This window comes from Crocodylus siamensis, chromosome 4 (genome assembly GCF_052110815.1).
Source record: "Crocodylus siamensis isolate JL-2025a chromosome 4, ASM5211081v1, whole genome shotgun sequence".
Taxonomy (NCBI): Eukaryota; Metazoa; Chordata; order Crocodylia; family Crocodylidae; genus Crocodylus; species Crocodylus siamensis.
Window position 1 is genome coordinate 98,031,576 of NC_143398.1, and position 13,306 is coordinate 98,044,881.

Here is a 13,306-nt window from a genome sequence, read left to right on the forward strand (position 1 = left end):
GGCACCCTTTAACAGTTGCTTTCCTTTCACTGTTTTTTGGGCAGTTAAGGGATATGCAGTACAATTAGTTACAAAATAGACTTTGTACCCAAGCTGTGTACTTAGTCGCTATGCAGATAACTGGTTTGTTACAATAGCAAACAATAGGCAACAAATTGGGTCCTTAGTGTTATGCAGTTACGCGAATTGTGCACTTACCCCATACACATGTGAATAGAGCGTGCTGTACAAAAATGTTATACACAAAATATGCCCACGGCATGCTTACTGTTTGCCATGATGATAAAACAAAATTACACTTGTTAAAGGAATGTGGTGGTGCGGCGCCGTTGCTTTATTGTTGTCCTGTTGTTTGCAATGGATCCCTGGATAGTCATACAAATTAGTGAGGGTTATCGTATATAAAATGAGGCATCCACAACATGTTACTGAGTCACAGCATTGCACAAACACTAACTGATTTCATGGGACAGAGTAGACTATATAATTTGTTAGTAACTGCAACAGCCGTCTTTCAATAAAGGGCGTGATTTATGAAGGTGTAACAAATTCTCCATCAAAGCTTGGGCCATTGGTGATGTCAAAGTAAAAGCAAGTATATTTATGCTTCAAGATCTGGGCTTTTCTTGAAGGAAATGGATTTTGAGCTTTTAGAGTTGGAAACCCCTTCCTCTCAACAAACAACTCTCCCCTAATTCCCCCTACCTTTGCAAACCAGGTATAAACCAATCTAGCATCATGGTGACATAGACAGCATGAAATAGCTCAGAGAGATGCTAACTGCTCCATTCACCTCAGTCAGGGCCCTATGGTTTTGGCAGTTCAACAGCCATGAAATTTGGCTGCTTTCCAAGGAGCCATTGAACTCTCCATTTTGCTGCAGCTAGGCACCTGACATTTTGTCTTCTGCCTCCCTGCCTTGGTGGGATGGGGCTGTCTGCAGATGCCTTTTGCTCTTCAGCTTTCTTCACAAAGGGAGTTAATTGGATTGCAGTACATACTCCCTGCATCATTTTATCGAACCAGGCAGTAGAGAATGGGAGAGCTGAAGCTGGTGTTCGGTTTGCAGTTGTGAAGTGGGAGAACGCAGAAAGCTGGAAGGCTAGGTAGCCCGAAGAGCAGTGCAGCAACAGATGCACAGCAAATTGGGGAGACAAGCCAGCTACAAGCTTCCCTTACTTCAGCGTCATATTTGGGCAAGGAGGTCCTTGATTGGGTCTCCTGGACAACATTGTGTGAGCAAAGGCCAGAGGAATAAAAGCAGACAAAAAGAAATAGTGAAAAATAATTATAGATGCATTTTACTTCAGTGAGTATTCTTTAGCTGTTGTCTATCACTGCGTATGTGTTTAGTGTGAAGGCAGGTACATGGAGAAGGAAGGCTGTTTCGGTGGCGCTTGCTTCTCTTGTGGCATAAAGAATATATGATCACTGGGCATAAGGCGTTTTGTCTGATAAAGTGGCTTGGAGGCATTTGATAGCCTTGTTGGTTTTGTTCTGGAGAAGCTAGGAAAGGAACATGTTGATGAGGAAAGGTGGTCCAGCACTTACGGCACTACGTGGAAATGTAGCAGATCAGCATTGAGCTTCTGGTTTTGCCACAGGCGCGTGTACTTTCTCACTTTCTCCTTGGGCAAATTGATTTCTATGCCTTATTCCAGTTGCACAGATGAGAACTTAACATGGCTCACAGTGTGGTGTGAATTTTAAATACGATAAATATTTTGAGGTGCTCAGGTATTATAGTGATGGGGTCCAGGTATATATTTGAGAGAGAAGAATAATGGAGAAGGGCTGGGAAGGAGCTCTGTAACTTCCTGTTCTTATTATGAAGTAAGAGCTGCTGTTAATTGCATATTTCTGCTTTGGTATTGCTTTCATCTCATCAGGTATACTCAGTAACCCAGGTCAGTGTAACTTTTGTGATAGGTGGAAGGCCTTATAAAATGGATGGGTATCTGATAAGCAGCAGTTGGTTCAGATGCGAACTCATTGCCAGGCTGCTATTTGATCTGCAGTTCAGGTTGTTTTGACGGCTGTGACTGGGGTTCATTTAGTTAAATTGGGGCTGTCAGAAACTCGAGGTGCAAGCAAGTATGTGCAATGCTGCACTTCATTTTAAGCTGCTAAGGGCAGAGCTTGTCACTTTGGGAAAAGAGCAGATTTATTTAATTTGTGACGATGCCTTTCATTTCCACAACGACCGATTTGTCTTCTCTCCTCTATAGATGCCCAGTGTTTAGGGATCACCTGGTTGGCAATGCTTACAATACTGCAGGCACCTACTGCTTTCAATAAGTACCAGGGAATTGGCTGTTGTGTCTTGGTACTTGTGGGGAGTCCTTGTCACATTAAATACCAGTGTGATAAGTATGTTATGAGTATGGCGGGACATCGTAGGCATGCGCTTTATGTGGCAGTTAATATTTCATATTGCCAGCTTCTGCCTGATTTGAAATCTTCAGGGGCTCCAGGCTTTTTGCTGCGAGAGGAAATCAGACTTCAGAGCGGGGAAGCCATTCCTGGTGCGCTTCTCAGGTTGATTCTGTTTCTTTGGATTAGTCTGCATGCACCACGCGCCCAGATGTGCAAGTATCTCTCTCCCCAACCCTGCACGCGCTGTGGAGAGGGCTCCCAGGCTCCAAAAGGCCTCTGTGTCTCTGAATTGGACATGTCAGCTAGGCAGGGAGGAGGGGGAGGGAAGAGGAGGAGGAGGCGGGCCTTTGCTCTGATTAATTACCTTAGGCATTTGGAGGTGGGGCTTCTATCAGCCATCTGGCTGAGATATGGGAGGGAGTTGGAGGGAGGAGGAGGCAGGGGGGGAGAGAGAGAGAGAGACAGCCAGAGAGGAAGAGAAAAGAAAGGAAGAAACACTAGAGAAGAAAGGGAGGAAAAGGGGATAAAGGGGACATCCCCACCACCTCAAAAGAGCCAGGCAAGGGGCTGGGTGCAGAGCAAATCTCCCAGGAGGTTTCTACCACGTCTGCCTCGAAGGGTTTTTTCCTCCTCCTAGTCTACCCTGGTCTGGTTTATGGAGAAAAAGAAAATGGTAACTCAGGTAAGGTCTGCGTGCCCTGCTGCTGCGCGCTCTCTCCCGTCCTTCCCCCCCCCTCCCTCTCCCCACACCACTCCAGATAGCAGGGTTTGGAGGGGCTTCTTGCAATGCCCTTGCCTTGCCCGCTGGAAAAAAAAAAAGAAGAAGCTGGTTTTGGTGATCTGAGCTGCAGGAAGATTGCTCTGCATGGGGTGTATGGACATGCGTGTGTGTGTGTGTGTGTGTGTGTGTAGCCACCCCCTATCCCCTTTCCTTTTGCTCCATAGCAAATTCCTGTTTCCTGTGCTGTGCAGCTGCAGCTCAGGAAAGACCCTGTGGGGATTTGTCTACCTCTTTGTCTTAGTGTTGAGAGGGAGGGAGAGCGGGACTGCAGAGGTACGGAGGGATTCTCGCAGCACTGCCATGAAATGAGGCTTCTCTCTCCAGGATCACAGTGGGATTTGTAGGAGAAGGTTACCAGGGGACTGGACCACGGTTCTCTTTTATTTCTCCTTTTTTGGCTTTAGAGCTGGCATTTAACTCTATCCCTCAATGGCTAGGGCATTTGATGGAAAACGGTTATTTTTTTTGGCTGTCTTAGTAGCCCAAGACTCCCTATAGGTACCAGCAGCTTGGAGACGGGATTTTGAAGGCCCTTGCCTTTATAGGCAGCCAATATAGCCTTTAGTGCCCTCCAGGGAGAAAAGGCACATTGGAGGCATACATGTGATTTTGGGGGGGGGGGGTGTTTTTTTTAGTCTTTCAAGTGAAGCTAAATCTGTATTTTAATGACTCACTTCTGACAAGCGCAAAGGTAAACACTCTCCCACCCTCTCCGGGTGGCACTGATGGTTCCCCTCCAAGCTGCAAAGCCCTTCTTTAGCGGGATGTGGACATGGGGAGTGGGGCTGCTTATGATTTACTGAAGGGGAAAGTGCTTTGCATTGAGGGCAACTGACATTTCTCTGCAAACTTAACCGTGTCTGGAGCCATGACATTTCTCCTCTGCTCCTGTGAGGGGATTTCGTCGGCCAGCGCTCGCCTTTTAAGGCTATTACATGTTTTTGGATTTTTTATTTTGGCATGGAATCACCACCTCGCCACCAGAGGGGTGGGGGAAGGAGGGAAGGGAAGCAGCAGTTCGGAGCTGGAATCCTTTACTGTTAGGCATTATATAATGCCCTGCAGTGCTGTGCAGGGCTGGAAACCTTTAGGGGATATTCCCAGAGGGAGTGTGGGGAAGGAGAGATCTCTCTGAGGGAACTTCCTTTAAATCAAGGCTTAGCAAGTGCTGTTTTTTTGTGGAGCCGTGTAGTATTGGGAATATATTTCTGACTTGAATATACACATCCATGGTTAGTTTCCTGTACGTCTAAGTGAATCCATGTTTGTGAAACGGTGCTGAGCTTCTGCGTGTCCCACTGCAAGGAACAGCAGCTTCACAGATGCTGGGCTTAGTAAAAGTCTGCCATAAAAAGTGGTACCAGTTTTGACCCCTTTTGTCTCATCTTGCATTGATTGTCAGGTCTCTGTGCATTTTCAGGCATCTTCCAGTACTCGACCTTCTGCAGTTACTATTACAGTCCTTGCTCCATCGCTGATGCTCTTTCATCTGGATCAGGGAGGGTTCCCCGTTTCAAGGCAGCAGAGGTTTTCAGTAATTTTTTGAGGCTTTTGGTCTACATGTCAGTTATTGCACGGTTCTGAAAATGTGCCTCTGCAGAGTGTATCCGTGTTGTTGTATGTGCAGTGTGCGCTTGTAGAGTGTACACAGTTCTGCTGGTCTGCATACCTGGTAAATTTATGTATGAGTGTATGGAGAAGAGGGGTTATTGTGCTGAGATGTATGCATAATATGCCCTAATACAGCATAGTAGTGCTGTAATGTATAATGTTATTTGCATGTTCTCTATGTTTGTTTTGTGCATGTGTTTGCAGTTACGTGTGAGCATATCTATGTCCCCCTGTACAAGTGTGCATAGCTAGTGTTTGTGTATGGCCAGGAAATCTGAGCTAGGAGATGGTGGGTGTAGGCTTTTGCAAAAGCTTGGAAGGATGAGGTTCTTGGAGTATATAGTTAACTAGAAAAGTTGTAAACCTATCAAAGGGGTACCTTTTAATAAGCCAGAAGAGAAGCCTGACTTGTTCAGTCTGTCCCATTCGTTGATAGGTGTGCAGGAGGAGATGGCAAACCCGTGAATTACTAGTCTTGGTTGACCTTGAATTACAACAGTCTTAAGTGTATGCGGTTTCTAGGATATGCTTTTTGCATGTGCATTACCCACTTACACTCTGCTATTGGGGAGCACACTATAACCATAGAGGTTGACTGCTGAGGTTGCATCTCTTCCTGTCAGGAGTCCCTGAAGGACTGTCACCAAATGTAGGAACACAGTGCAATGAGTTCATCCAAATGGTACTGCCGGCTTTTAAGAGGCTTCCCTTCGGGGCTAAGCCTGGTCCTTCCTTTTAGTTTAGTGCAGGCTTTGGGGTATTACACAGAATAATAATCCACAGAATAATTTCCTTACTGTGTGGTCTTATTCTAAGTGTTGCAGTGACTTTTCCAAGCCCCTGAACACAGTCTCTGTTTATTCCATTGCGACTTTGTCCTTGTTTATAAGAAGTGAATGGTCTGCATATCTTAAGCTTGTAATAGTTGGTAAGTATGACTACAACAGTACTACAAACAATTGCCCATATGAACCAGTCTGCCTTGTCTGCAATTTGTTGTATTTTAGGGAACAAGTTCCTCTCTGGCCCTGAAAGGGTGAGAATGAGCTTTGATGTATAAATGGCTAATTAAAAAAAGAGACAAGAGGCTAGAAATAGTGATGGGTAGAAACTGGAGATGCTGACACGCTTTTAAAAAAGTAGGAAGCCAACATTGCTAATGAGGGTTTGAGCTCTGATTCATTAACAGAAAGTACCTTGATCTGATCCCCCTTAATCCTAAATCAGTGAAAAGGAGTGTAAACCAGGCCCAGTATGTCATGTGCTAATTGCAGATGAAAGGGAAAGTCTTGGGTGGAGGGGGGAAAGATTGTATGTTAAAGGGCTTTTCCCCTGTGCCGTGTGGGGTGAGATTGCTAGCTTGTGTGGAACACAAAGCCCTCCCTTTCTTGGACAGCCTAGTGCCTTGCTGGCGTTTTCCTCCGAATCTGTTTCCCATCAGGGCTGCGAGAGGGGGAAGGTGTTGAGCATCTGGGAAAAGGGAAAATGGAGTGGCTGTCTCTTTAAGGAGTTCAGCGAGCCCATGTGGCAGCAGGCAGTTCTGGAGTGTATTCCTTTGCAATGAATCATCCCTTCCATTGTCTGCTTCCCCCTCCCCAGCATGCGGGGATGGAGCCTTTCACCTGGGCTGCTGCCTGCTCCTGGGGCTTGTTCTGAGGTTTTGGGGGGAGGAGGGGGGTGTTTGCTGTAATTAAAGCCAGCCAGGAGAAAGCTGCAGGATCCCATTTTCCCATTTTCTCTTTCTTGGCATTCTTGGATTGGCGGGGGGTGGGGGTGGAGGGGTGGCACTTTTGCCTTTTTATCATTATTATTATTATTATTTTTTTTGGAGGCAGGTAATGGGGAGTAGCATCTCAAGAGCTGATATTCCCCTTTCATGTAAGCCCTGGATCTCCTGGTAGGATTACTCGTCTCCATTTTGTGGCACCATCTGAAGTGACTTCATTGCATTCCCTGCCAGCATGTCCCCCTCCCTCTGCACCCCTTGGAGGCTCCAGCTAGCACCGTTTATCTTGGCACGTGCTTGACTCACTACACTCTGCCCAAGGCTCAGGGAGGTGGTGGGGTTTGCGGGTTTGAGACTAATTTATGTTCCTGTTAAAATGAACCAGCAGCAGCCTCATTTTTTCCAGAGATTGTTTCTTCCCTATCCCTTCCCCCTTTCATAACCCTTTGCTTGCCAAGCCCCATGCCAGACTCGGAGGCAGTTCTGTGCTTTCAGAAGTTGCTTGCCCAGTGTCTGTTGTGTTTTGTTTTTTTTTGAAAACCAATGCAGAGTTCCTTAAATGGAGATCTTATTTAAATCTGAGTAGTGTTCTGACTCATTAAAGGCCTCTCTCTGTCTCCATCCCATTCATCTGCTTCAATCTCTCTCTGTCTCTTGACCCACCCTTATTGGGATGATCAGATAAAATGGATCTTTGTCTATACCCTCCAGTGGGATTAACACAGGTGATGCAGGTTGGGTGAGGTGGGGACAGGAGGCCCTGGAATGAAGGCTGTCTTGCATTGCCTAGAAATAAACAATGCTTTCTATTATACAAAACTGTCCTCCTTTGTCTGAACTGTCAGTAAATGAAAATTCAATCCCAGGATGGCTTACAATATGTGGTGGGAATCCCCTTTCCTTTAGAGGGGCTATATGCTGCTGGATGCTGTTCCCCCCCCCACACCTTTTATAGAGCCCCTCTTCTCTTCCTGGATGATAAGGAGGCTCTCCTTTATTAACATCCAACTTCTTCAGGTGCTTCCTTTCCTATACAGGGATACCTAGATCAGTGGTTTTCAATTTGTGGTCCGTGGACCCCTGGGGATCTGCAGATTGTGTAAAGGGTCTGCGTAAGATGACTGTGATCAGTCGAAAGTATGCGAATACCCACACTTACAATTGAAAGGGACCTGCACCTCCATTCTAAATTTGTTAGTGGTCCACAAATGAAGCAAGGTTGAAAACCGCTGACCTAAAGTATTTGCTTCCTTTTTGCAATATGGTGGCATCTCCATTTCCTTCCCCCCCCCCCCCCCCCCCCCCCCCAATCCCCTGCAAGCTCCCCTCTATTTGCTGTTTGGTTTAGGGTTCCTTTCACCGTGTGCACAATCTGTTTGAAAAGCGTTGTACTTTTCTTGACTCTAGGGCTTACATTCATTTGGTTTTCTTTTCATTCTGAAAAGGGTGCCTATTTAAATATTCACTGTGTCTATGCCTGTAGCATTTCCTTGGTTTTTTGCTCATTTTCTTGGTTTTGGCATGGGGCTACTTTCTAATGCTGGCAATGCTGAGCTGTGTGTGAGCTAGCTGGTCATTTTTCCAGGCAAAACCTCCCCAAGAAGAATTGAAGGACAGATCTGCAGCTTGGCGTTCCTGTTGTGCAGAGGCATGATTGTTGGGTTGGGCCTGGGGTTTGTTTCTCTAGACATGGAGATGTTTAAGGACTTTTTTATTGCAGTGTGAGGGAGAACTTAAAAATAAGAAGTTAAAAATCAATGGGGCCTGTCAGAGCCTAGCGAGTGTATTGGAAGGCTGACTCTTCCCACTACCCTGCTGAGGAGAGTGCAAAACTGCTCCAGGCAGTCACTTAGCAGCCTCAGGATGGCAGAAGCTGCATTTAATGATTCCTAAGCAGGACAGTGGTGCGAAAGGGAATCTGATACAGCAGTGCCATTTGCTCAAATCCCGAATCCCAGTAATAAGCCATACTGTTTAACACATTTCTACTTCAATGGCAAAATAGATTAATGGTTGGTATCCAGGGCTAGGAATTAGGAAAAAGCATGGGCTTCTGAAAGCTTTACCATAAAACGTATTGTGATCATTAGTCAATATGAAGTATTTTGTTATTGCTTCAAGACCTGTTCCCAACATGAAATTTCCAGCTCCATAAGCTGAGGTGCACTAACAATGCTCATTTGAGGATAAGAGCCCGTTGCTGCTCTCATATGGGATCCCAAATTTCTGTCCCCTGAAAACAAAAAGCAAAACAAAACAGAACACCCACCATGAGCCCCACACTTGTTGCACTGAACTCACATTGGTCATTTGGTTATTGCAACGTATGACTTAGTACTGGCTGGAAGAGAAATAAGAAGACAGGATGCCTGTGTAAACATTCCTGGCTAACAAGCAGATGAAAATTAATCCCATTTTATTGCTAATTGATCAAGTGATTGGTGCTCACCCGTCAGATTCTGGAGATGCTTTCAGCAGGTGACGTTACTGTTTTTGTGGGTTGATGGAGAAAGTAGTATCCACACTCTCCATTCTTTCTTCCTTTAGCTTTACCACGTATCACTCAGCTGCTTAAGACTCAAAGTTGATCCAGGAGTTTCCTTGAGAAGGGCACGAACAGGGTGCAGGAACAAATGAATTGCCTCAACTGGGGGAAGAAAGTCTCAGTTGGGGGGAGAAAGCGGGAAGAAATTTTGCATTGTTAATAAACATAGATTTTTAAAGAGAGAAAATCAGGATTCTCCCACTTAATTGTTTTTCTGTGGGTTAAGAAAACATGTACCTTTTCTTCTTGATTTATTTCCTCTCTACAGTATTTGTACCTGTGTTGTTACTGTAGGGTGGCTTATGATTTTATGCTGTGCAGACTGATTTCTCTTTGTTAGATGACTGGTGAATGCCACTTTGTGCTTAGCGAGAGCTGGTGTACATGCTGTTTAGGTAGGGCTGTCCACAAGCATCAGAACAGCCAAGGCTGAACTAAAAATGTTTTCTAGAAATAGAGTGGACTTTGCAAACAGAAACCAGTGAGGAGCAGTGTTGTCTCTTATCACTGTAACAACATGCTTCTTTAAAATGTCTGAACTCTTTGCCTTAGCAAAACATCTGCTGATGTATTGTATATTAATATTACACACGAACTGTATTAAAATAGCATTCTAGAGATTGAAAAGTCAAGGAAATGCTAGAGCTGTGCAACTTTAATTCAGCTCGCTTGTTCCATATGCAGTCTTTAATTACTTTGGTTACCCTTATTTCAAGGTTGAATTTACCTGACTTCAAGTATTGCATCTTGTCTGCACTATTAGAAGACCTCCTCACTGACAGGAGCTCTCTTCCATGCACAAATAATTGTACACAGTGACCAAGATACTTGTCAAACTACTGTATCAATAATCTGAATAGATTAAGCTCCTTGACTTGGATCGGAAGCTATCTTTTTGATCCAGTCCCTGGTTCATATTTTGTGGCTGTGGTATTTCTCTAACCTTCTTGAAATGTGGGCTCTGCCAGAACTGTACATTTTGTCCTAGTAATGGTCTTACTGATGGAGTCTGCAATGGTAAAATGACTTTCCTAATTTTACTTGATATTCCTTTTTTATACATCTAAGGGTTATATTACCCTTTGTGCCACCATATTACCTGGCTGCCTCATGGACCCCATACTCATCCTCTGAATCACCACTTTCAAAAACCCATCATGTAGGTAAAACCTACATTTTTTCTCAGATGCACTACCTTGTGTTTGGCTGTACTAAAATATATTATGTTGGATTGCAACCACTTAACCAGACACTTCAGATTCCTGTAATAGTGGCCTGTCTGTATTATTTACCACCACACCAATATTTGAGTCATCTGTGGAGTTTACTAGTAAAGGTCTTATATTATCATCTCAATCACTGATGCAATTATTGAATAGTTTTGGACCAGGTTCTTAGCCCTAGGGGTTCTTGCTAGAAAAATGATTGCCTACTATTTTTTTCCACAGAGAAGAAAGCATCTAAAAAAGCAAACTGCCAAGAAAAATACCTATCAGGCAGCAACATATTGACATCGTGTGGGGTATCAACAGGATCAGAACCTGTATGCCTATCATGTAGACTACTGGAACTCGTGCCAAGTGTATAGCAGTAGTAGGTTGTTATATTCTCTGTGGGCCTGTAGATCGGGTGGAAGGGACACTTTGCTAGTTGGTTTCATGTCTGTTTGCTGACAGCAGAGGAATAGCGAGACTCAGAAATCATGGGTTTCATTCCAAGCTCTAGTGAGAAACATGCTCTAGTGGATACAGATGCTCTCTACCCATTCCCCTCATGTAGTGCCGTTTCTGTCTTTTATCCTCCAAACTATCCTCATCTTGTGACTTCTCACTTCTGGCCCCTTGTCCAGCAAGTCTTAATTTCCCTCTTCCAGACTCTAAGTGTGTCTTCTTCACACCAAATCCCATATTTTTTGATCGGTCTCTTTTACTTCCATCTGCCTCTCCCTTCTACCCCCTCGTCTCCAGTCTAAACTAGTCCTAGTCTCAAGATCCCTTATTGGACTCCTCATGCAATCTCAAGTGCTCCTGCCCCACAGCTCCTTGTCCTAGACAGTTCCTGTTGTCTTTCAGCTCTGTCAGCTCCATCTCCTGTATCTTTCTCCGCCCTGTATTCCAGATCTCTATCTAGCCATTCCCAGCTGCCCCAGCCATGCTTTGAGCTTGCCATACGGTGTCAGTCTGTTTCTCTCTGGTGGTTGTATGCCTGTCTCACTGGTTTGCCTTCCCCTTAATTCCCAGGCTCCTTGTCCTTTACCTCTCCACCAGCTCCAACTCCTGTCTGGATTCAAGTCAGGTAGCTTCTGTCTTCACAGTGCTCAGGCCCACAAAGGGTCATTAAGAGCACAGTAGAGAGAAGGTTTTCCTGCTCTTGCTTCAGATACTCAGACCTGGCCCTGACATTCCCTACAGCAGCTCAGAGTGACAATTATAGCTGAAGTCCTGATCAGTCCATGGTTTGGACCATGCCTGATGCAACAGACTCTTTAGGAAATTGGCTGCTAAAACTGAGGAAGTTGCTAGACAGCATATGCACGCTACAAGTTTCCACTTGCCTGGAATGTTTTTGATGATGCCCTTCCAGCCCTACTTTTCTATAATTCATAGAGTTATTATAATGTGGTCAAATTTGACAATACTGGGTTTGCAGTAGGTATATCCCTGCCATAATGGCTGCCTCTGTCAAATTTCAAGATCTTGTCTGGAAGCGTGAGTCTATTTGAAATGTTGATCATGAGCAGAACATGATATAATTCCAACATTGCTTTTTTGGAAACCGGTGAACCACTGCACTGTTTTATTTAAAAAAAACCCCCAAAAACCCAACAAAACATTCAGTCTGACGCATCTTGGAAAGTCTCAGACCAGACAATTAATTTGGCAAAGTTGTGAACTGCTGAAAACAGAGTTTTATAACGGGAAGTATCCAACAACCTTAATCATAGATGGTGCCACCAGCTTGCCTTTTATTAGCTTTCATTTCCAATAATTCCAGAAGATTTTACATAGTACTTTATATGCAAAACAATCCCGATTATCTGAGGATTCAAGAAGACATCAGACATCTTTGGGTAACTGGAAAGGCACACTGCCCAGCAACCTTTGAAGACTGCCGCCAGGCTTGGGAGATCTTGAATATAGTTAACATCCTGCTGAACTGGCTCTCCTTATTTAGAGGTTCATAGTCTCAGCAGTTCTGGTCCTGTAGAATCTAGGCATTTTATATACAGTTGAAGCCCCAATCCAGTAGCGCATATTTTGCTTTCAGATAATTGTTTCTGATTAACTAAGGTTTAGATGATCAGATTTTGACTTGGGTTATATATACAATCCCATTTTAACTTCACCTCCCAGTTTTTAATCTTCTCTTAACATTCAAGCTTGTCTCCACCTCTCTCCCCCCACAGTCCCTGTATCAGTGCCAGACATAAAATATTTGCAAAGGAAGCATGCAAATCACCCAGGTGATTTCTTGGGCAGCACCAGTCCTTTGTAGTTCACATGTTCCTGACGTCTTGTTCTAGCCATAATCTATGTTGTTGTCTTGCTCTGAATCTCTTATTTTTGCTATTGTCTTAGCTAATGTTTGAAATGAGGGACCAAAATTGAGGTAGAGACATTTAGGAAGAATGCAGAAGGGCTGTTGTAAAACACTGTAACAGACTGAAAGTTGTATTCTTGTCACTCTACGTAGACCCTCTTCAAGACTTGTTCAGCACAAAAGAGGTGTGACGCTTGAGGAATCCATGACCATGTTGACTTCTGATGCGGTTGTGAGATTTTTGTTGAATGGTAGCTGTTTTGTGTGCTGTCTTGTTTTAATTCACATTAGACTGGCATAAGTTTTCTTTTTTTTCCTTTGCGTGCATCATTAAACACATTTCTTTTCCTTGTGCGGGCCGCACACAAATTTTGCCCGATTCTTCCATTAAGTGAAGTCCATTTGTGCCGCTAGGGCAGTGTAAAATGGGAGGAGAGATTTCATGTGGGGAATTCTCTTTAGATAATGGAGTTATACCAGTGGCACTACATTGGGACTAGGAATGGAAGGTAAGGGGTTCAGGAAGATCATGACCACAGCACACTAAGTGCTGATTATTCTCTGTTTCCCATTCTCTATATGGAGACCTGGGAAGAAGAGTAGAAGTTAGAGAAGCAATACAACTGCCCTGATGCCAGGTTAGGTGGGTTCCAAAACAGCTCTAGAATACAGCAGTTGCAGAGGTGCTCTAAAACTTCCTTTCTGTCCTGCCCTGCACTCAGTCCTT

At 44.4% G+C, this 13,306-nt stretch overlaps 1 protein-coding gene across 16 annotated transcripts in view; it reads left to right on the forward strand.

Moving 5' to 3' along the window:
* The window catches only part of RBFOX2 (RNA binding fox-1 homolog 2), a 258,241-nt gene that overhangs the window by 151,510 nt on the left and 93,425 nt on the right, over positions 1 to 13,306 (forward strand). Inside the window, exon 1 of one of the 16 annotated variants that reach the window (XM_090043124.1) lies at positions 2,829 to 3,058. The exons of the other annotated variants lie outside the window; for them this stretch is intronic. Within the exon in view, the coding sequence (XP_089899250.1) occupies positions 3,032 to 3,058 (27 nt within the window). The 5' untranslated portion in view covers positions 2,829 to 3,031. Of the gene's footprint in view, positions 1 to 2,828; positions 3,059 to 13,306 lie in introns of those variants that run through there. 16 annotated transcript variants of the gene reach the window in all.